Source organism: Phasianus colchicus, chromosome 7, assembly GCF_987193195.1.
Source record: "Phasianus colchicus chromosome 7, bPhaCol1.hap1.1, whole genome shotgun sequence".
NCBI lineage: Eukaryota > Metazoa > Chordata > Aves > Galliformes > Phasianidae > Phasianus > Phasianus colchicus.
In genome coordinates this window covers 5036360-5059758 of record NC_143442.1, presented here as the reverse complement: position 1 = coordinate 5059758, position 23399 = coordinate 5036360, and the positions used below count along the sequence as shown (strand labels likewise).

Genomic DNA, 23399 nt, shown 5'->3' with positions numbered 1-23399 from the left:
TTAATTCTGAGCTTCTGAAGTTGTAGTGTATTTTTAATAAGAATGGGAAAAAGTATTTTTCTTCCTACTTATGCAAGTCAGAAAAAATACATCAAAATAAATTATACATAACAGCAAAAATTCTCCTCTTAAGGTCATAAATGAATTATCTACAGATAGATCAGAGGATGTGGAAGAATTCTGACACACAGACCAGTGAAATAAGTTTCTATTTGCAACTCCACTTAAAAAAAACCCACTAACGAACAGAAAAGCAGTACAGCACAAATCTTACAAAATTCCAAACTTAAGGCTAAAAAAATTGAGGTTGGATTGCTTTCAGTGACAAAGGAATTGGTACTTGTCTCTCTAGGACATAACCATGGCAATCAAATACAGCGGTAATCAGTGACAAAAAAAATCCAATAGAACTTAATTAAACTTATATTTATCTGACACATTCACAGTGTTTTATATAAGTACATCAGTAAAGAGCAGAACAACAATACTGATAAGCAAAATCCTGATCTCTTCCAGTCTTAATCATCCAAGTCGCTGACTGATTACTGACTGTACACTACTGTGCTTCTTATGTGCCCAAAAAGGATGATGTGCTTCCTCTCCTAGAGATTTCTTTATCCCATATGTAACATCCTAATTTCTTATATTTCAATCTAATCATGACAAAAAAAAAAAAAAGGATACTCCCTTTGTCATGTGAGTGCAATTTGTGTATGCATAAGCCCACCTTAGTAAGGAACTTGTTCTGTTAAAACATGCCTACTTGTTGTAGTGACAGTGGCAACTTCCAACTGAGACACAAGATACTCAGCATACTCTTGAAAGAAGCCAATGTTTCAATAGACATGCATAGAAAAGTTGGACAATCCTTAATTTGCAATGCAATAATATTACCTCTGTAAGCCTGAAAAAACATCAAATATTGCATGAGAAAATAGGTCACAAATACATCATTTGGGGTTTCAAGGCAGGATGCTGATATTCAAGAGAGACACATTTCATTCTGAGTTTACCATTTCCTTTGTCATAAAAATTACTTTTACCCTGCCAGTGAAGACTTAATGTTAATTCACAAGATCTCAACACACACTGTGAAGTTTCAAAACAGTTCTGCAAAATACTGAGATAATTAAGTTGCCGTTTCTTTCAAAACCTAAATTCTTGTGTTTTTTTTTTTAGTTTTAAATTATTTTGAAGAGTATTAAGGAAACTAACCATAATAGGCTGCAAGACGTCATATGCTTTATTCGAAAACTTTTCCCATCCTTAATTGATGTGCCCTTAATTGATTTTGCTTGTTAAGTGTTACTGAACAAATCATTTACTTTTTTAAACTGATTTTATGTAATGCTTTGTTATGACTTTTAAAACTTGTGGAAGTTTAAGTCGTATTAAATTGCATCATATGAAAAAACGAAAAATTTTTATTATCACCTGCACATGGGTCACATATACATACTGCTAACACAGAAACAAGAATTCAGTCAACAAATCTACAGAGAGTTAAGAAATGCCATGTAATCCCGAAAAAGTGATAATTTGCATACCTGTAGGCCTTTGTAAATTTTTTTGAACCAATATCCTTCTCAATGTACCATCCATAGATGATTCCTCTATGTGAGAACGATCCCCAATAACTGTCCAGTACATCATCCTAAAAGCATTACATAAATATATATACACACACATATACACATACTGAACCTCAAAACATTTCACAGATATTAAATGATTGTGAGCAACCTACCTGAAAGTATAGGAAATAGTATACCCTGATTTACATGCATGCAAATGGAGAATGAGGTTAAGTAAATGTCATGGAAAAGTTGAGATATTTATAGACTTTTTATTTCTCTTAATTTGAATTATTGTTTGAATTACCAAAGCAGAGTAACGTGGAAACTTACATACCCCTTTCTAGGATTTACAGCAATTGCATATGGTTCTCCTGCAATACTTGTAAGGAGTCTTGTACAGTTAGGTCCATTCAGTTGACCTACATTGATGGAATATCTCAGACTAGTCCAATGTGTTGTGTAGTAGCTGAACCAATGCATTCTGGAATGATCAGTCCAGTAAATGTTTCCAGCAATCCAGTCAACAGCAATGCCCCTAGGTCTTTTAAATTCTGGACACTAAAAGGAACAGATGTTAAAGTCAGATGTAATGAAATGATCATTTACAGCAGCTGCATAGTTACAGATTTGTATTGGCAAGTAACTTCTACCTTTTGCACATATATATGCTGAAATATTCAGAAACACTGAACTACTGCTGCTGAAGCAAACAAATGAAATATATTGTAATTCTAAAGGAAAAAAAAAAACAACAACAAAGAATTGAATTTATACATTTCTCATACTCTCTGAAGAACTATGCAATGATATCCTCTCCTAAACACCTCACTGGAAATGACAGTTCATACTATCCTGAGATATGACTCCTCAGGAGAATGCCAAGGATAAATAAAATGACTGCATTTAGAACATCGTCAAAAGTTACCTCTGAATTCTGACCAGTATTGCAAGGCAGTAACAAGAAAGCTATCAAAGCACTTCTCCTTGTTGTTAATTCTACTTGTCCTCCATCATCTAAAACTGAAGCTCCATATGTAAACAAGGCTTGGCTGATTAAAACTTTCACAATTACAAATAAGGTGTAAGTTCCTAAAATACAGTCTTAACAGTAAAAGTTCATACTGCAAACAGGAGACAGATATGACCAGAATTCTCTGTTGTTCACTAGAATTCTTGAAGAGAGACATAAGATCTGTAAGATAAGACTATCCAGTTATTTCTTACATAAATGCAGCATATCATCCAAAATTAATACTTGCATGAACTAGATACATATGCAATTGTTTGCTGGTTGATGTATGATGTCAAATTTAAAGAGTTTTTTTCATCATAGATTAAAGGTCATGTCCATCTGCATGTGAAAAACAGGACCTATAGTGGTGAATTTAGACAGTCTGTACAACTTTCATCCTCTAAAATATCAAAGAATGAATGTTCTAAAGACATACAGAAGTTTTTTATTTAGTTGAACAATTAAACACTGCATTTAGAAACAAGTACTTTAAAAACAGAATCATACCAATTTAAGAAGAAAAAGAAAACAAGTATCATGTGTTTTTTTTGTTTTTGTTTTTTTTTTTGTTTTTAAATGAAACAATACTGGCAGCATAAGGATTCACAAATACATCAAAAAAATTATTTTTTCAAGTACTGTAGTACCGCACGCAATATCCTGCTCTTTTTCTTGTTATCTACATATTACTTCAAGAATTTCAAAGAGAAGAAAAAATACCTGATAGCATATGTATTTTCTGATAGTTTTCATTGCAATTTTTAAAATCCAAATGGCTTTTAATTCAGGAATATATTCAGCTATCTGTGTCCATAAGCCTCTAAATGCCTTGACATCTCCAGCTACTACTTTGGAGACTGTGAGAATTCATGATCTACCTGGAAGCAATAAACTACAACACTGGAACCAAATATTCTTTTAAACGGACAGAAACTATCAGAGCAAGCACAGTTCACTGCCTTCCTTTGGACTGTTCATGAACCACTGTTTCTATTAAGACTGTTTCTTCTTTATTTTTGTTTGGAACCTGGCAAACAAGTGACACAAGGTCCCATGACACAGATGAGACAAAGGGATCACCAAAACATTCTGGCACAACACTGGGTTGCTTCTAACACTGACCCTTTTCCAACCACACAGGAAGAGTGAAATTCCACTAAAGCTGGGACTCATATTAAATATCAAATTAACAAGGAGATAACGACAAGAAAGGGAAAGCCACCATCTGGTGTAAGAGATTAAAAAGAGAGAATAAAAAGAACACAAGCTGATGCTGCTGCCGTTTAATTCTCAGTTGTCTTCATTATGTTTCAACCTCATCATATCATGTTTCTGATGTCTTATGCATCTTCTTGTACTGTCTAGGAGAATTACTTATTGTAAATGATCTTTTACCTCATTTGGATTATGTTAATGATAAATGACTTTTGCATACAGAACACAGTTGCAAATACAGGAGCAAAATCACTTTTTTTTTTTTTTTTTAAACAGTTCTTGTAGTCCACTCAGATGCTGAATATGATTTACTACAACTTGGTAGAAAATCTAGGGGCTTAAAACCTGATCACCTCTTGAACTAAAGTAGTTTCTACTGAGAGACAGAACGTGCCTCAACTTGACCACTTCTGACCATTCTTGTCAATTGAAAAATGTCTTCTGTAGGTAAAAACTGTTTACTTATTTTAAAGCTACAGTACCAATTTGGATCTGGAAACCATTTTGGTTTGATGTATAGATTACAGAAAACAATTCATACCCTGAAGCTAAATTTTAGAGGAGAAAATTTATGTTAAAAACCTACCAACGATAAACACTGCTAAAAAAGAAGGAGAAAATCTGCTGGAAGGATACTGTTTAAATCAGTTAACAGCTGAAAAGAGTAGCATAGATGTTCCTTGAATGTTCCTTGAGCTTGAATGCCTGCTAACATCAGTAAGAGCTTGGATAGGAGCTCTCTTACACTGGTGGTATCTTGGTGTTAGCCTGATCATACCAGTGTATAGATCAGAGCAGGAAACTTTAAAAAACACAACAGTATTTCTCAGCCCTTTGAAAACATCTTCTACATAATTAATATACCATGAGATAGATTAGATTGACTGCATGAAACAGAGGAGTCACAGAAAATATTTGTAAGGTTAGCCTGAAAAATGGCTGTTAACCAAACATCAATGTTGTATAGATTTAAAACCACTGTCTGCAATCTTAATCAGATGCCACTTCATACAGTGTATTAACAGAGTATATTAAAGCTATGACATACGTTAGCTGGGATGGATATAAACTAAATTTTAGGTATGTTCTTTAAGACAAGTTTTTGAGTTATAAAACCTATAAAACCCTAATTACTTTTTTTTTTTTTTTTGTAAATGAATACATTAGGTTCTAATACATTGCAAAAATAATATTTAGAGAAAACAGTCTAGAAATTGTTTCCATTTAAAGCCATGGATTGAAATTCCCTGGGTCCTGGGGCAAAGTTGTGAGTAGATGAATGGATGTGATAGGAGTGGTTAAGGGCCCTTGCTAAGCTCTCAGAACAGTAAGCCTTAAGCAAGCTTCTAATACAGTGACTAAATGCATCACAAAACATGTTTTTCTTCCTGCTTTACAGTACAATTATTTTAATGTTCAGCTTTGTATCCTCTTCCATGATAAGCAGCACTCTAGTTTAAGTGGAAAATCACTATGTTGAATATTTGCCTCAAATAACATATATCCTCCCTCAAAGGATTATACCAGTAAACAGCTGCACCAGTTATCACCAATTCACGTGTATCAACTCTATCAGAATCCTCTTCTGCATCTGTCAATAAACTCTGAAGAGTTGATATTTACTATTTCCTTTAATGCTTCAATTTGTGCCAAGTTTAAAGCCCTTTTCACAGAGAAATATAAGAGATACTTAAAGCTATTCTCTGAGGAAGTCTCTTGATATGCTAATTCCATGGAGCAATTTCAATTGAGATGGATTTTTGCATTAATGCAATTACCTGAAAAATGCAGGTGAGTTTGTTCAAGTTTGCCATCTGGATTTACATATCAAAGTCTAGATATAAAAGTTATAATGTAACCTTTAAAAACTTATCCATTAAAACTTGAGTTAAAAATAAGGAATTCTCAACCTTTTCAAAACTAAAATTTAAGTGATGGCATTAGAGCAACACTACAAAATTAATTAGCTTACTGATCAGCTATACATATGGCAATAATATTTGAGTATTAATGAGATAAAATTGGGAAAATATTCTGAATAGGTTAGCACAGTGAGAAATAAGTGCTCCACAAATATGATTGCAGAGGGGTTGGAACTCGATGTTTAAAGTCCCTTCCAACCTAAACCATTCTATGATTCTACAGTATATGAAACATACCCAAGTTATAGTCAGTCATCACTATATTTTTTACATACAGATTTGTCAAAACCTTTGTATGATTTGGATGAAATACCTTCACCAGAATCTACCTGCCAGGAGATTTGGAGAAAAATAGCATATAAAGAAAAATATAAGCTTTTGCTTAACACTGGGGAAAATAAAGCTCCATTTTAGTAGCTTCAAACTAGGAGGTAGTGACCACAAAGTATTTTGACATAATGGCAAAGCAGGAATATAGAAAGCAATATAAAATTATAGTAATTGTAAGAACATTTTTTCTTTGTTAGTTTAAGCTGGGAGATAACATTGAATCTATTATGAAAATTACAACCCCCAGACTATTAAGAAATCTTGAGGAAGTTTATGTTCAGTTTTATGGACCCATAATAAAATGCAGATCCATTAAAGCAGTTGCAGACCAGCAGACTACACTTACCATTGCATAACTTATCTGGATATAAACCACGAAGAACAAAAATAAATCATTAAAAACAACAACAAAGAAACCAAACACATCAACTTCACAAGATTTACAAGCTTCTTGTTTCTTATAGAACTCAATATAGTGATCCGTCTAGAGATTTTCAATTATATAAAAAAATTATTACAGGAGAATTACTCCATATTTGCAGTACACCTCCCCCTAGTATTTGGTTATATCTGGTTAGAAAAAATTTAAATAGTATGTTGGTTTTCTCTTAGAGACTTGACAAAGCATGTTGGCCGTGAATGGAAAGGCGTAGTCATTTAATTGAATGTCTATCGTTTGAATAAAATAATTACCACCAATCTATCAATATTTTGATATACTGAATCAACATTTGTTATCATAAAAAAATAAAATAAAAAAGTGAATGGAAATGAATCGTTGGTGGTTTTTTTTGTTTGTTTGTTTTACTTACTATCAAACCACTGTTACTTTGCCTTTTCTCTTCATCATGAAGTTTTCTGTAGAAAATTCCTCCAGGATTAAACTGAGTACTCCAAACAATCATGTTCCCTTGAAAATATGCATCCATTCCAGTTATCCTTGAATTATGTTCAATATGTGATATTTGTTGATGAACATCACTGTAGTTGAATGGATATGCAAAACCCAGGATGTCAGTGTCATTAGCAACATAGAGAACTTGTTCTTCAGAGCCTAGGGATTATTATAATGAAACAAAAATAAGGTAAATGTCAACTAATGCAAAATCAGTGTTTATCTGACCATTTTTTTTTTTTATGTCAACATTATTTTCTGATTGTTTGGGATAAGAAAGGCATTCATGCTCAGGGAAATAACTTCATTCTTCACAATTTGGCACTCAAACTCAGGCTGTGACACATGAGACTACATAATCAACATACAAATAAAGCGATCTGAACATCTTCAATAGCAGGTAATGATTCTTCATCCTGATAGAGTCCATGTTATATATGGAGGAAATTATTAATTACTCATGAACATGATCTTCCCAGGACAAATTTTCATCAAGAAAATGTGCATAAAGCTACCACCATCTATACCTACCCACTATGTGTCTGTTGTAAAGAGAAGGAAGGACTGGGATTAACGTGATTCATTTTGTTGTGGTTCTGATATATGTGTCATAAATATTACTTTACAGACCATAAAGCTCTGATTAGTTACTGTTCATAGCTGTGCACCATATATGCACAAAGCTAAGGAACCACAATTTCTTTTAACTTTAACAGTGGTGTCATGCTGAAGACCAAGTGTAGGTATAAATCACATCTGCATTACGTGGGTGAGATGCTATGCTCATACTTTCACTTATTCAGATGTAGATCCATAATGATTATGTTAAATTTACTCCAGCAGTTGGATTATTGGTTTTTTTTTCTTTTCATTTGTAACATGAATTTAAAAATTACTCTATGCCAAAACTAATTGCTCAGACAAAACTAATAGCTCGCTGTTGTACGATACATCTGTCTCATGAAAGACAGAAACTTAATCTGTGTGTGCATATTTACCTTGAGTAGTATGTGGTCTGGGCAGTTGATTTACATGAGATACCTGTTTTAAGATGACTGTATTTAGAAAAACACTTACATGACTGAAGTAAAACATGTTAACTCCAGATACTATTTAGTTTACTCCTGAAGTATTAAAATAAGGAGATTCTTCCCTCAAGCTTCTAGAACATCATAAGAAAGCTCAAAAGAATGCTGATATATATATCCTTTGTTTTTTCTTTTCTTTTGTTATCATTTTATCTTTTTTGTATTTGTAATTTTTGCAAATAGAAAAAGTTGGAGATTGAAAAAATTATAACAAACTTTCACATTAAGTATGTTCATTTTTATGGTAGGTATAAGAATTTACTGCTTACCTCAATGAAACATAAATCTGGGTGATTTTGAGAATTATTTCTGTGCCACATTCAAGGAATATTTATCTAAAATCTATTTTTATATGCAAACTATCAGTGTTAGCAACCATATTAGTAACAGAAGATTTAGTATTGTCCATTTCTGTAACCTTACCTTTTGCTTTACAACTGTTATTCCATTCCTTATAGTTTTTCTCACATGCACATCTGTATGACCCTTTAACATTATTGCAATGCTGGGAGCAGGCACCAAATACCGTACATTCATTGATGTCTGTGAGAAAGAAATGCAATTTATGTACCTATAGCATGGTATCCTACTATTTAACACATTCTAAATACGTGCAACAATGTGGATTAAGAAAATGAACTTGTACCCTTTCTATAACTTACAACAGTGAAAGAAGCTTTCTGCAATTATTAATGTTATTCTCACTGCATTCAACAGAGCTTAGAATTTATTTATTATTATACTACTTCTCCATCCTTTCTGTATTAACTATCATCATTAGGGCTTGAAATCAGCCTTGAGAATGAAAATGTCTGCTATGATTATCTTCAACATAATTACCTCTCTTATACTTAAAACTACACAATCACCTGTTACTTGAAAAGCTCACGTGTACAGCTTGTACTGAAAAGCCAAATGATGAAAATTTTATATTTAAGGGTCTGTTCACATTGATTGTCCCACTGAATTGATCTGTGCATTTTCTGCAAGGAACTTCTCACCAATAAAGAAGTGAATTCACAACCATTCTTCCGAAAGTAGGCTTATATTTCCTTATAACTACCATATCTTTTTTTCCCTGCTCAATGTGCTATAATAGATATTAGGATTACCTTGTCTAAAGTAGTTTACTTTCAACTGATTTCTTTTCATTTTGATTTTCAGTATTCTGCATCTTCATTATTTTTAAGCATTCAAAATATTATCATATACATATTTAAAAGTTAATCCTAATTGCTTGGTTCACTCTTCTATTAAACCATAAATCATCCATTTACATTTTAAATTATAAAATCATTTAATGTTTCACTTGGAACATTTTGACTTGCACAACCAGCATTAATCTTTGATAACTTCTCCAGTTAAAATGCTTATATCTACATCCTTTAAGTCCTTCCAGCTTTTTATCTTAATTTCTGAATGCCATTGCTTTAAAGAGTTTGTACTCTAGGAAAAATATACACGTGATACACATCTTCTCTAGCACAGAAAAATGACTGCCAGTTTGACTTTGAATAGTTTGCAGTGAAAGGTGATAGAAAAGGCCTGTACCTTCACATTGTCTATTTCTCTCATTTCTCCGAAATCCAGGCTTGCACTGACACAATAGGGATGTTTTTGTTTGATTACAGTATGCATCATCTCCACAAGGGTTCACGTTATCTTCACATGTATATTCTGTTACACCTAAACATAAACAAAACGTCCAAAAGTTTCTGATAGATTTGTTTTAACTATCAAAAGTAACACATTCCAAGACAAACCAACAAAAAACGTGACATGCATCTTTCTTTTGAAAGATCTAGCTAAATTTTAAACAACTGTATGACATTACAGTATTTATCTATGTATGCACATGAGTTGATAATATTTAGTTGAGTCATCGTGCTTCACACATCAATAATTTTAATACTAAAATTCATCCTGCTGCAGACGTGAAGTAAAAAGTAATGAAATTACATTTGATCTATTCCAAAAATCTCAAGAACTACTGTTACGATTACTACAACCTGAGTTGCTATAAAATCAACTTTTATCTTGACATAAGACTGAGTGTATTGATAGTGAGCAGGTAACACGTTACATCCATGTTACAATTGCATGCTGAGAAGGTTGTACGTGGATAAGTTTCTTAGCCTTAGCTTAATATTTCTTTTCTACTACAATTATCAAAAAAACGTATCAAGCAAACTCACTTATTTTGCAGTCTTGCTCATCTGAACCATCTCCACAGTCATCAAACCAATCACACTGTAGCTCCATTGGAATACATTTCTTATCATTACAAGTAAATTCATCTTTTTTACATGGTCTTGGTTTATATGTGATTTTATCTACATAATTACAAATGAGTAAGAAAAATGAATCAGTATTAAAGCAATAAGTAAGATTTTTTAGATTTTAGACACACAAATTGGAATGACCATGAAACAGTAAGCAATTATTTCAAGCCTAATTTCTTTCCATTTCAAACTACGATCTACTAACCTCCAGCTAAGCTTTACTGAAGGACAAGCAGATCTCTGCCACAAAGTTTGCCTTCAAGTTGTTTTCTTAGATCTGAATGCCTTGAAAGGTAATGTCACCTACCACAGTGATCTTCATCCGAGTTATCACCACAGTCATCAACCTCATTGCAAATCTGCTCAGGTCTCAGACAAACCCTGTTGTTTCTACATCTGTATGGCCTTGTTGGAGGGCATGGAAACTTAACTACATATTAAAAAATAAAAATAAAAATCAGCTATTACCCAGTTATATTCCTTGAATTTTTAAAAATGTTTCTTTATCAAGGCAATAAGCAAGCATGGAAACACAACTCTACATGACATACAAATAGTACTTGATTTTAAGTTCTGATCCCTAATGTACTAACACTAAAACTATGTTTACAGAGCCACTTTTTCATTTCAGGAATGAAAGTATTATGTGTGACATGAAATATTATACTATTTTTGAAAATCATTAAATATGTCAGAAATAAAACAAAGGAAGATGTATATTTAATTCTCTATACAGATCATTACAGAAGTAATTTTTTTTCCCCATCTGTGTATCTCCTATAAAAAGATTATTTTTTCCACAAGTAACCAAACTTGCAGGAATAGCAGTAACAATGGAAAACTTTAACAAACTGGCTCATCACCTGTTTGCATTAGGGATTTCACTGACTTGTTCAACAGAATGTTAAGCTTAATTATAGCTGTAAAAGTTGCATATAGCTGTAAAGAATATTCTCAACAGTATTTTCATTAAAATTTCCTGAATTCATTATGAAAATAAATTGTAGGTGTTAGCCTAGAAGAACTGTGAGAACTTTATTTTACAGTAGGGTTAAACTCCAGCAGGTGGATAGCCTAGGTCTGACAAAGTACTGTATTATTTGGGATCACACAAAAAGACTCATACTATCTAAAAAAAGGAAGTCCTTTTTTTGTATGGGTGTGCACTTTTGCTAAAAATATCTTCATTATTTCTGACATCTTGTGATCCTCGACTGCGTTAAGTATTAATCACATAAGGTAATTACTATGTGGAGTAATAACACACAGCATTTCTTACACAATTTTTGTATTCAGAATAATAAATAAGTATACACCTACCAGACAGACGTAACTTAAAAAAGACACACAGGTAATTTTTTATTTGATATATAACCTGTAATTTCAGTAGAGATAAAGGATGTAAACTTGAAAAGAAGAAAGGTGAAGCCACTTTTTCAGAGCAGATTTTTCACTGTCACATGTCCCAGGTAACACAACACTAACTTAGCATTTATAAAAGATTACCCTGCTTGTTTACCAAAAGTTTAAGCTAACTGAAAGGTTAAGTGAAGAAAACTTAGATATGTATCCTCATATTTTTATGTACATTACATGTCATTTCTAAATCAGTTATTTGCTTTACTACACAAAAAGTATTCAGAAATTTAATGCCATACCACACATTTCAGCAACTTCATCAGAGTTATCTCCACAGTCATCTTCTCCATCACAAACCCAAAAATGCAGTTTGCAGAGGGAATTGTTGCACAAGAACTCATCAGCTCTACATATACTCCCCCCTGGGAAGAAAGAAAGAGGACAGAAATAAACAAAAACAAACAAATGAAAGCCAGTTCTTAATAAAATTAGTAGCAACACTTACACATACTATCTGCAGAGAATAGCACAGGTAGCACAGCTAAATGAATAAATCTCAAATGTAAGAGACAAAGAGGCAAAATCTTAGTTGATCATACAGTACTTTCACTCTCTTTTCATAACTGTTATAGCCAGGAAATTCCTCCTGATTTGTCAATCCAGGCTTGTTTCACATGAACGTCTGCTGCTCTACCTACTTCTGCTCCCATTCTCTGAGATATGCATTTCAGAAGAGATAAAACAATTGTTGTCCTTAAGTTATGAGATATGAACAATTTCTTCTGAGGTCTGAGAGGCTTGGCCAGGCTTGTAGCATTCCCACCAACTGTAAACCCTGTTATTAGGGAAGATCTATATTTAGGCACAGAGTAGATGACCTCTACAAATATACTCCTTTTGGAACTTCTGAAATTTCCCATTAGGATCTTTAGCATAAATAGAGAACACATACAAATTTTTTTTCAAAGTAACTTTCATATTGATTGAAACATCTAACAAAAAAGCGCTTCTTGCGGAAGAGGAAGTCATGAAATTTTATATCATAGCACCAAAACTTTCACTGTGTCTTTGCTCAGTGTATTACGTCTATTCTAGGTCCATTAAAGAAGACAGAGTTCCTGTGGCTTTCTACTTATTCATTCAAGGCCATGTTCACATTCTTCTAAAATCAAAAGGACGCTTTATTCCTCCATAAATGCTTCAGAACAGGTTGAATATATTTTTTTTTCAGAACACTAATTTGCATGAAATATCTACTATGTAAGAGGATTTGAGGAACTCTCACACTACGTTACTGAATACAATTAACTCCTATTGTAAGAAATATCATCATCATTCATGGAAAAATATATACAACTCCACTATTTTTTAATTACAAAAGACACGAATTTAAATAATTGTTTGTTTAATCACTGTAAAAAAAATAGTAGTTGGATAATAGGTTTAAAAAGAAGTGATAATTACAACATGCACAGTGGGTTACAGATAACTACTGTGGAAATTGTTTCAGAATGCTGTAGGATAAAACTCCATTTGTGTTTGCTGTATTTCTAAAGAAGAAAAAAATTAGTTATCAGTGAGATAAACTGGTTTTATGTGATTGCTCTGCCCTTCATAATTCTTTTACAGAATAGATTTCTCTAAGGGAAATCATAATTGTGACAGAAATGCAAAGTATTACAACAATAACGAACAAGGCACAAGGCTTTTTATTGAATTATAAGTAATTTGCAGTTCACAGAAGCTCCATTATGCTATCCAAAGAATAATGTAGACTACAGATTAAATAAGTATGCTACTACTTATTTACAGTTCATTGTTCTTAAAGATTAGTGGTCTACATATTATAAAAGGTAGCTTCAAATGCACTAAGAATTGTAGCTTTCTTTCCCGAACAGTTAAAATTTCGTTGATCTGTCTTCTTAAAGCAGTTATATGATATTTTTAACATCTGAACATATCCAGATGTCTTCAATTTCTAGTCTCTAAGTCAAACTTAATTGTCCTGTGTAACCTCTTTTTTTTCCCCCCTAAGGTAATTGTTGTTGCTTAGCAGATTTATGACATGATAAAGGAAGGATATTTTGCTCTGCAACTGGTTGCATCATCTAATTATTACTTACTACTGTACTGCATACAATACAGTTACATGTGTAATTCCAGATGTCTAATTCACAGAACTAGACTCACTTGTAAGAAAATAAAACAAACAAAAACCTGGAATAATAAGCCAACAAACTGAGAAAGAGCTGAGTCAAATTTTGAATTTCTTAAAAATTTCTGTGACAGAGAAGTTCTGTCTTTGTTATAGGTGATGAGGTGCTAGATGTACCTAGCAATAGGGCTAGTGGGAATAATGGTAGGATCAGAGGAAACAGCCTCATGTTGTGCCAGGGGGTTTCAGGTTGGATATTAGGAAAAATTTCTTATCTGAAAGTGTGGTCAGGCATTAGAATGAGCTACCCAGGGAAGTTACTGCACCTGGAGGTGTTTAGGAAATGTTTAGATGTTGTATTAAGGGATATGGTTAGTGGGGAAATATTGGTGGGAGATGGATAATTTCTCCAGTAATATGTAATTGCTTACATCTGTGCATTTCTATGTGCTATTGCATGCAACTATATGCATGCAAATATGTACAAATACACAATGGAAAAGATATATTAGAACAAGATTTCTGAAATTTCAGCAACTATGGGAATTAGACTAACAGATGTATTTCTCAGAAACATTTGGAATCTTAGTCATAAGCACAGAGTTTGTGTGAACCAATTTATGTGCATAGTTCTGTGCTCTGAGTAGAAAAGAATTTTGACTTCAGGGCCTCACGTGCATGTTAGATGTAGAATTTTGTGTACATGAACTAAACAGAAAATTGGGATTTTATGCTTATTTATTTAAAGATTTTTCATGATATTACATAGCACTCTAATTATTATTACTCATAAGATCATTTTAAATAAGAACATTCCAGTATTACTGGATGTATTACTGATTTCTTTGATAGCACAGAATACAATATCAGTAAGAACACAACCTTGGACACAGTCTTCTTCATCACTACCATCCACACAGTCATGGATTCCATCACAAAGCCATCTGACAGGGATACAGTAGGCCTTATTTTTGCATCGAAACTGATCTTCTTTGCATTCCGTTACACAATCCATCTATGTGAATACAGAAGTGAACTAATTATTAATAAACAAGAACAATAACAACATAATGAAATGTGACAAACTAATCCAAGCTGAAGAGCCCCTGAAACAAACTGCCCCAGAATGACATCCAGGTGTTGACTCTGGGAAAACAAGTTGGTGTGCTACAAACAGATGTATAATCCAATGTGAGTACTATGTAAACCAAACCATGGGGCCAAGTTATCTAAAGGGTTTTGACTGATGCCAAAAACAACAACAACAAAAGCCCTCCAAAATTCCAACCAAATGGTTAAAAATTAATGTCAAAGAATAGAAGAAAAAGCAACAAATTGCTCAGTTACCTCATCAGATCCATCAGCACAGTCATACTCTCCATTACATTTCAAAGATGCTGAAATACAGCCTCCACTTGCACAGATGTATTCACTTGCAGAGCAGGTTGGAGATGCTGGTTATAAATAAATATTTTAGCATTAGAAAAAGATAATTTATGCATAAACTGCTTTATAACTTCATGTCTTTATCTCCTTTAAGATAGCAAGCAAAAATGTAGGTGATAAGCTTTTCCAATCTTTCATAAACTACAATGAAGCCTTCAATGAAACCAAATTGTTTCATCCTAAGTGAAGTGTATAACAATAGTTAAAGGTTATACATGTTTTATGATTTTTTTGTTTGTTTGTTTGTTTTACAGAATCACAGAATGGCCAGGGTTGGAAGGGACCTCAAGGATCATGAAGCTCCAACCCCCCTGCCAGATGCAGGGCCACCAACCTCCCCACTTAATGCTAGACCAGGCTGCCCAGGGCTCGATCTAATCTGGCCTTGAACACTTCCAGGGACGGGGCATCCACAGCCTCTCTGGGTAGCCTGTTCCAGCACCTCACCACTCTCTCTGTAAAGAATTTCCCTGCAACATCCAACCTAAATCTCCCCTCCCTCAACTTAAAACCATTTCCCCTCGTCCTGTGGTTATCAACCCTTTCAAAGAGTTGATTTCCCTCCTGTTTGTAGGCTCCCTTTAGGTACTGAAAGGCTGCAATGAGGTCACCCCGCAGCCTTCTTTTCTCCAGGCTGAACAAGCCCAGCTCCCTCAACCTGTCCTCATAGGGAAGGTGCTCCAGTCCCCTGATCATCTTTGTGGCCCTCCTCTGGACCCTCTCCAACAGCTCCCTGTCTTTCTTGTACTGGGGGCTCCACACTTGGACTGCGTATTCCAGATGGGGCCTCACAAGAGCAGAATAGAGGGGAACAATCACCTCCCTGTCCCTGCTGGCCACCCCTCTTTTGATGGAGCCCAGGATACCATTTGTCTTCTAAGCCACAAGGGCACACTGCTGGCTCATATTAAGTTTTTCATCTATCAAGACCCCCAGGTCCTTCTCCACAGGGCTGCTCTCAAGGACCGCTCCTTCCAGTCTGTAGGGATGCCTGGGATTCCTCCGGCCCAAGTGCAAAACTCTACACTTCACTGTGTTGAAGCTCATCAGGTTCACCTGGGCCCACCTTTCTAGCCTCTCAAGATCCCTCTGAATGGCATCCCTTCCTTCAACCGTGTCAACCGCACCACTCAGCTTGGTGTTGCCAGCAAATTTGCTGAGGGTGCACTCGATTTCGTCATCGATGTCATTGATAAAGATGTTGAAGATTACCGGTCCCAAGACAGACCCCTGGGGGACGCCGCTCGTTACCAGCCTCCAACTGGACATAGAGCCATTGATGACCACCCTCTGTCTGCGGCCTTTCAACCAGTTTCTTATCCATCGGGTGGTCCACCCATCAAATCCACATCCCTCCAATTTGGAAATAAAGATGTGGTGGGGGACCGTGTCAAAGGCCTTGCTCAAGTCCAGGTAAATGACATCAGTCGCCTCTCCCTTGTCCACTGATGCTGTCACTCAATCATAGAAGCCCATGTTTGTTTTCCTTATGCTTGGTAATAAGGCAAATACACACATTTTCATAGAATCAGTAGATTAAAAAAAATAAGCTTGCTTAAAATGGGCTTAGGATTTTCTTAAAGTTACGTAAGTGCTTATAATTAAACTTAATTTATGTGAAACCATGGTTCTGTAAAGTATATGTAGTTACAATTAAAATAAACACATATTAATCATTATGATTTAAAATACAGATAGACATTTCTGTCACAGTGGAAATCAGGAATTTTGTCATAGACTTCATAAATTGTACTAATGTAGAGAATGCTTTCCAAAAACTTGAAGTAAATACAAATAGCCACATTTTCCAGAAGATAAACAGTGAAATGAAACAACAGTAACAGTTTGCTAGAGAGAAGCTTTGCAAAAGGATGACTGAAAACAGAATGAACACCACCAAAAAAAAAATTCCAGACACTCTCATAACATGCTAAGAAATACTCCTTTTTTTCAGAGCAGAATTCTGTAAGCTGAGTTATATTTCAATCTAATTAAATACCATTCTCCTCAACAATTGTATACACAGCTTCTTTTTAAAAATGAATTTTAGAAGACACAATGGTACAAATTTGGAAGAACAAACTATATCTCAATTTACTTTTAAAAAATACCTGGTTCACAATTTTTCTCATCATCCCCAAGTTTGCAGTCTTCATGACCATCACATTTCCATTTTGCTGGTATGCACTGACCGTTGGAACACTGGAACTGATCTCTTGAACAACCTGTTTCACAGTACCTCTGTTACAATAAAAACAGTGTATATTCAAGATCAAGTACTTAATATAAACATAGTTAAATATATAGCTAATCAGAAAAGTTACAGCCATACCACTAATACCACTACCACTTCACACTATGAAATATGTCTGTCTTATGAAATAAAATAGCTTTCCAAGTTCAATTTACTAATAGTGATTTGAACCCTCTAAGTAAGCAGGAAGCACATGAACTCCAACACTGTCAGGAAAGGAAAAGAGACAAAAAGTACAAAATGGAACTGAGAAAGAACAAAACAAATAAAAGAGCGCCTTTCCTACTCAAGCAACAGCCCATATTTTCTCAAAAAAAAAATTAAACAATACACTGCTGGTTCAGAAGGCAAAGGTTCCCCAACTAAAGCACAAAATATACACAGGATAGAAGAGAAGTAGATCAGTGACGGGGCCAAAAAGGTGAAGATAAGACTACAGAAAAGTACTTAATTTTAAGTCTTGTTCTGTTTTTAGGTTACCTAATAAGTTTAATTTTAATTTAGTGAAGACATCTATATAAAGCATGAACTCATGTATCAAATTTGCATTCCTGCTTACATAGTCATATGTAGAAAATTCATTCTCAAGCAATCTAAACCTAGCAATTTTCTCAACTACTTCCCCTGGAAGAAGCCTACCTCATCTGAGCCATCTGCACAGTCATAGTCTCCATCACACCAGAATCTTGCTGAAACACAGTCTCCATTTGCACAAAGAAAGTCTTTCAAAGTGCACGTTTGAGGCTCTGAACAAAGAAGAGTAATAGGCCTAGGTTTATAAGTATTTCCATTAAAATAGCTCATACATAAATACCCCAGACAATCAATCAACAAATTTCTGTAACAAAGTCAAAAACATTAACCCTCAAATTCTAAGAACTTTTTTTTTTCTGTAGGATTTTGCTTCATCATATTTTATAAATAAATTTCACTTGCATATTACAAGCTGTTCATGAAAATACTTTCATTTCATTTGGCAGATTTCTTTACAAAATTATATGAGGCTGAATATATAAGTATTAATTATTTCAGTGCATGTGTGTTATGACAAATTTAGTGAGATAGATACCACAGACTAGAAATTTGTTTTGCACCTGTTAATGCCCAGCATAATTGGAATTAAATGTAACTTTGACTTTCAATTAAATAGCTTGTAACATATATATGTGTCAAGAAATAGGTTCCCTTGTGCTACACATTCAGGGGAACTGTTTTTAGATGGTAAACAGAATACCACAGAAGGAAAGTTTGGAGTTTCAAGCCAAATAATTCAGTTTTCCAGCAATTATGTATGGGATGAAGCATGACAACAATACTGGCTTAAAAACTGACAGAATTATTAGAGGCTTAACAGAAAGGGAATGTGATGAAGTGCAAAAGTCAGCAGACAGTATGCATTCATAAAAAAGCTGACTTTTGTATACTGTCAGTATTGAAAATGGAAAAAAGTAAAAGTAAGGACACTTTTGGGAATTTCAAAGTAATTTCAGGGAAAAGAAAAAGATGTTAGATAAAAAGAATCTAAGAAGCTTACAGACAGACAAGAGAAATGTATATTGGAAGTTAAGTGGGTTATTTTGTGATGAAATGGTATGTTTTTCTATTCCCTGGGAAGAACTGAAACACATGGAAGCTGGAAGTCATTACAGAAGGTGGAGGAGAAGAGCAGACAAAACTAATTTGAGATACAGGCAAAGCAAGCAGGAGACGGTGGCTGCAGGGTGTGATGAAGTAATCCTAAGAAAGTGAGATTGGCTGTTTCAGCCCTTTTATTTCATCGGCTGCATAGCTCTGCATTTTTGCTTTTATTACCATAAAAGCTCTGGACAAGGGATCAGAATACTATGTACTTTCCTCTTGAAAATGGAGCTATTACAAAAAGCTGGTAAGAGCACTGAAGGGCATGTCCTATGAGGAGAGGATGGGAACACTTGGGTTGTACGGACTGGGGAAAGGAGTCTGAGAAGACATCATTGTTCCTTAATAATGACCTAAGAAGGGGAAGTGAAGAGGGAGGTGCTGGTCTCTGATCTCTATTAACTGATGTCAGGATATGCAGGAACTATGGAGAGTCAGGGGATGTTCAGTTTAGACATTAGGAAATATTTATTTACTGTAAAGGTGCTAAAATACTGAAACAGACTTCTTAGATAGGTGGCTCATGTTACATGCCCAACAGCGGTCAAAAAGCATTTGGACAATATCCTCAGTGATGTACTTAAACTTTGGTTAGCTTTCAAGTAGTCAGGAGGCTGAACTAGATGTTCTCCATACCTCCCTCTCAACAGAATTAATCTAATTTATTCTGTTCTAAAAGTTAATGGGAAAAAAAAACAAACGAAGACACCCTATGGACTTGGAACCATTAAGAAAAGGGTACAGAAAAAGAGGTAATAGAACAAAATTTAATCACATCTCTATATGTAACTTAGTCTTTGACAGCCATAGGGAAAAAGCAACTAAGGGTTATCTGTTAGAGCCTTTTAATGCAAACACTGCATTAGATAAATAATGTAACATCAAGAATAAGGATTGAATGGGAAGATCTTTTGAGATGGGAAGATTTCAGGAGAAAGACAAAACACAGCAAAAAAAATTATCAATGGAGAGAAGATGGAAAAGGAGGAGAGATGAAGAGAGGAGAGTTGCAGTAAGTAGTAATGGACGAGATGATGCTAAAGAGTCCTTAAACAAGCAATGGAAGATAGAAGCATGCATATTTTTGAAAAACCTAGTGTGGTGATCAAGGAAAGATAACACAAGATTAGAAAATTCCACTAGAGAAGAATTTGGTGAATACCAGAATGAGAACATATGAGATGCACTTAACACAGATCTATGGTAAAGCTGAACTTCGAAATCTCCAATATTAAGAAAAAAAAAAAACTGTTTCAAAAAAAAAGTCTTTCTGATGAATTGTTGAGTTTCTTCATGTTTTCCCTCTTCACTTCAGGAAAAAAAAAAAAAAAAAAGATAAAACAGTTTGAAAAGTTGCTTTTTTTTTTTTTTTTTTTAAGAATTTAGTTTTTCATGTAGGTACAAATTTTCATTTTGAAGTTGTAGGAAAGTGGTAATACAAGCAGATCTACACCAATTGCATCAGTTCTCCAGCATTGTTATTTTTAATCAAAGGTTAATTTATATAGATTACTAATTTTCTCAAAGCAAAAGCTCATGGTATAAATGTTAGCAAATCAGTGACTCAATTCTTTTTTTCTGTCAACAGGCCAGGAAGAGGAATTTCAACATGTGATAAATTATATAAGGGAAATAATTTGTGGAAAAAACAATTCACATGCAAATAAACGTATGTCATGTTTCTGTTGTGATTTGCAAAATATAAGCAAATATTTTTGCTATACTGCTAATGAATTATTTATAAACAGAGATTTGATTCTGCAAAAATGAACACAATGAGCTAACTTCTCATTTCTCTGTTTGCAAGAAATATTTCTTCTGCTTTAGGAATACTTCTCTGTGATTTTCAAATGCACACAGGAGAGAACTTTTCCATCATTGCTCATGTTGTTAGTGAAAGGAATAAGTATTTATAGATCTCTGCATAACCAATAAAAGTCAGAATCTTTCAGCTTCTGCTTTACAAAAACATTGAAACTACATCCTGAAAAAAAGCATTTTTGTACAATTATGAAGAGTTTTATTAGAAATACAGCACATAAAATGACTTCCTTTCATAATTTCAAGTCTGAAAATAACCTGTGGTGATGACAGTTGTCAACCAGAATAGCACAAAGAATGGGATCTCGCAGGAAAGATACAAAATCATTTCATACTTGTGGTTCAATTTCTTATTTAATAAGCATAGATATTTGATTAAACCATGAATTTAAAGGATTTTATTAGGTATCTGAGGTATTATACACAACTAGGACGGAAGAATATTTATTTCTTAAAATAGGATATAAAGTTTGAACTTGCAACATAGCTTTTACCTGCATTTGTGTGGGTTAAACATGTCTTTGTTTGTCACTGCAATCTAGCTGCTCTTAGAAAACTGACATGGGGCATGGCTGTATTTGCACCTAGTCAGCTGAGCCTGAAGCAGTGTAAAGAATGCAGAGAATTTAAAGCACTGTCCACTCAAGATCTGTCTACTGAAGATGACACTGTGAGACATTATAGATTCCAGCTATTTCAGCTTAGTTTCTTTCAATACACTAGTGTAAATGTGTTCACTTAGACACTGAATAATCACTAGTTCTCATTGCCTTTAGAATACAAAGTTATCCAAGGACAAAATTAAGTAATTTGTTATCTTGATATCTTGTAAGAGCAACAAAGCATTGAGAAGATTATCCAGCAACTGTAGTATTTCCACACCGATTAAATGCATGTCTTTCTGCAACATTATTATATTTGCTTTGCTTCACTGTTTACAGCATATATGTTTTTAACTACATTCAGTGAAACATTACTGGTGTCTTCTTATGAGCAGGAATAAGACAGTCGTTACAATGGAATTCTCCATTTTTAAAGTTCCCTGAAACGAAATACTATTTTGCCTAATATCTTTCATAAAAAATCCAAACAACCCTGAAAGAAAATTCCCCCTCCAAAAAGATAATTATTAACCGAGTTAAAAATACATTCTACTTTAGTTAGTGCTCTCAATAGGGACCTTTAACCTCCCAGTGTCGTAGAATGGCTTGGGTTTGAAAGGACCTCAAGGATAATGAAGCTCCAACTCCTTGTCTTAGCCTGGGCCACAAACCTCCACATTTAATACTAGACCAGAATACTCAGGGCCCCATCCAGCCTGACCTTGAACACCTACCTCCAGGGATGGGGCATCCACAGCCTCTCTGGGCAGTAATTCTTACTTATTTGGGGGGCTTCAAATGACAGCCCTCTACTCATTTTCTGTCTTTTTTTGAAGGACCACAACTCTTTTGCATTCGGCAGTGTAAGCATTATATAAGAATTGCAAAGAACAAATAAGCAGGAAACATAATTCACATTATATATTGTAAGACAGATACAGTTAAAGAGCAACAAAGTCTGAAGAAGCTATGCCAGATATAAAGTCATAACAGACACAACTGTTGGTATTATAGCACTAATAATTTTTCACACCCATATATTTCCAAAACACGTTCTTTTTCACCATTATTTATTTCATCAAATAATTATTTGTACACGTAAAGAAATTATATAACTAAACAAAAATACTTGAGCTAAATTTCTAAAATTCAGCGGATTCATTCTGTATTTTTGAGAAACATCACATTTTCTCACACAACTGCCTGAAAAACTCCTCGTAAATGCACACGTGCTATGAAGAACTTATAATGTACAATTCACTTTGTCAAATCCTTTGGAATTTCATATATATTTCATATATATTTGTTTTGTTCCACTTTATAAAAGGCCACACAGCCTACCAAGAATTTTTTACTTCTAGTTTGAACGACTCAATGATATTATGTATTATCCCAGTGCTTCTGAGATAGTGAATTTTCAACTGTGCCAGCATACTGTATTTAATTTAGACAGTAGAATAAAGGATCTCAAAAGTTAGGAAGTAAAGCATGTATTTGACAAGCAAAAAAAAAACCAAATAACAAACAGTAAACACGAAGTACAATTCATCACTCTGCAGAGATCTGTTTAATGCTTATATATTGTAAGGTTTGTTCTCAGAATTGAAGTAATTTTAGTTGCACAGGCTGCACCTGGGTACTCTCAAATCACTTATCCTATGCACTACAGTTAGCTATAGATTTCTTGATCTGAAAGTTTAGAGAATAGTCAAGACTAGAATATATAAGTTAATTACTAAAGTGAACACGAAGACAGCAAATTGATTGCTCCTTCATTATTTGAACACTTGTTTTTTTTATAAT

At 34.1% G+C, this 23399-nt stretch overlaps 1 protein-coding gene across 3 annotated transcripts in view; it reads right to left on the bottom strand.

The window, feature by feature from the left end:
- The window catches only part of LRP1B (LDL receptor related protein 1B), a 591311-nt gene that overhangs the window by 42825 nt on the left and 525087 nt on the right, over positions 1-23399 (bottom strand). For all 3 annotated transcript variants that reach the window (XM_090143529.1, XM_090143530.1, XM_090143531.1), the window contains exons 68-79: positions 18175-18281; positions 17393-17522; positions 15183-15289; positions 14718-14850; positions 11980-12102; positions 10629-10751; positions 10235-10372; positions 9591-9725; positions 8463-8582; positions 6869-7110; positions 1912-2135; positions 1548-1654 (exon numbers count right to left, since the gene is read on the bottom strand). In XM_090143529.1, coding sequence (XP_089999655.1) covers positions 1548-1654; positions 1912-2135; positions 6869-7110; positions 8463-8582; positions 9591-9725; positions 10235-10372; positions 10629-10751; positions 11980-12102; positions 14718-14850; positions 15183-15289; positions 17393-17522; positions 18175-18281 — 1689 coding nt within the window. The remainder of the gene's footprint in view (positions 1-1547; positions 1655-1911; positions 2136-6868; positions 7111-8462; positions 8583-9590; positions 9726-10234; positions 10373-10628; positions 10752-11979; positions 12103-14717; positions 14851-15182; positions 15290-17392; positions 17523-18174; positions 18282-23399) is intronic.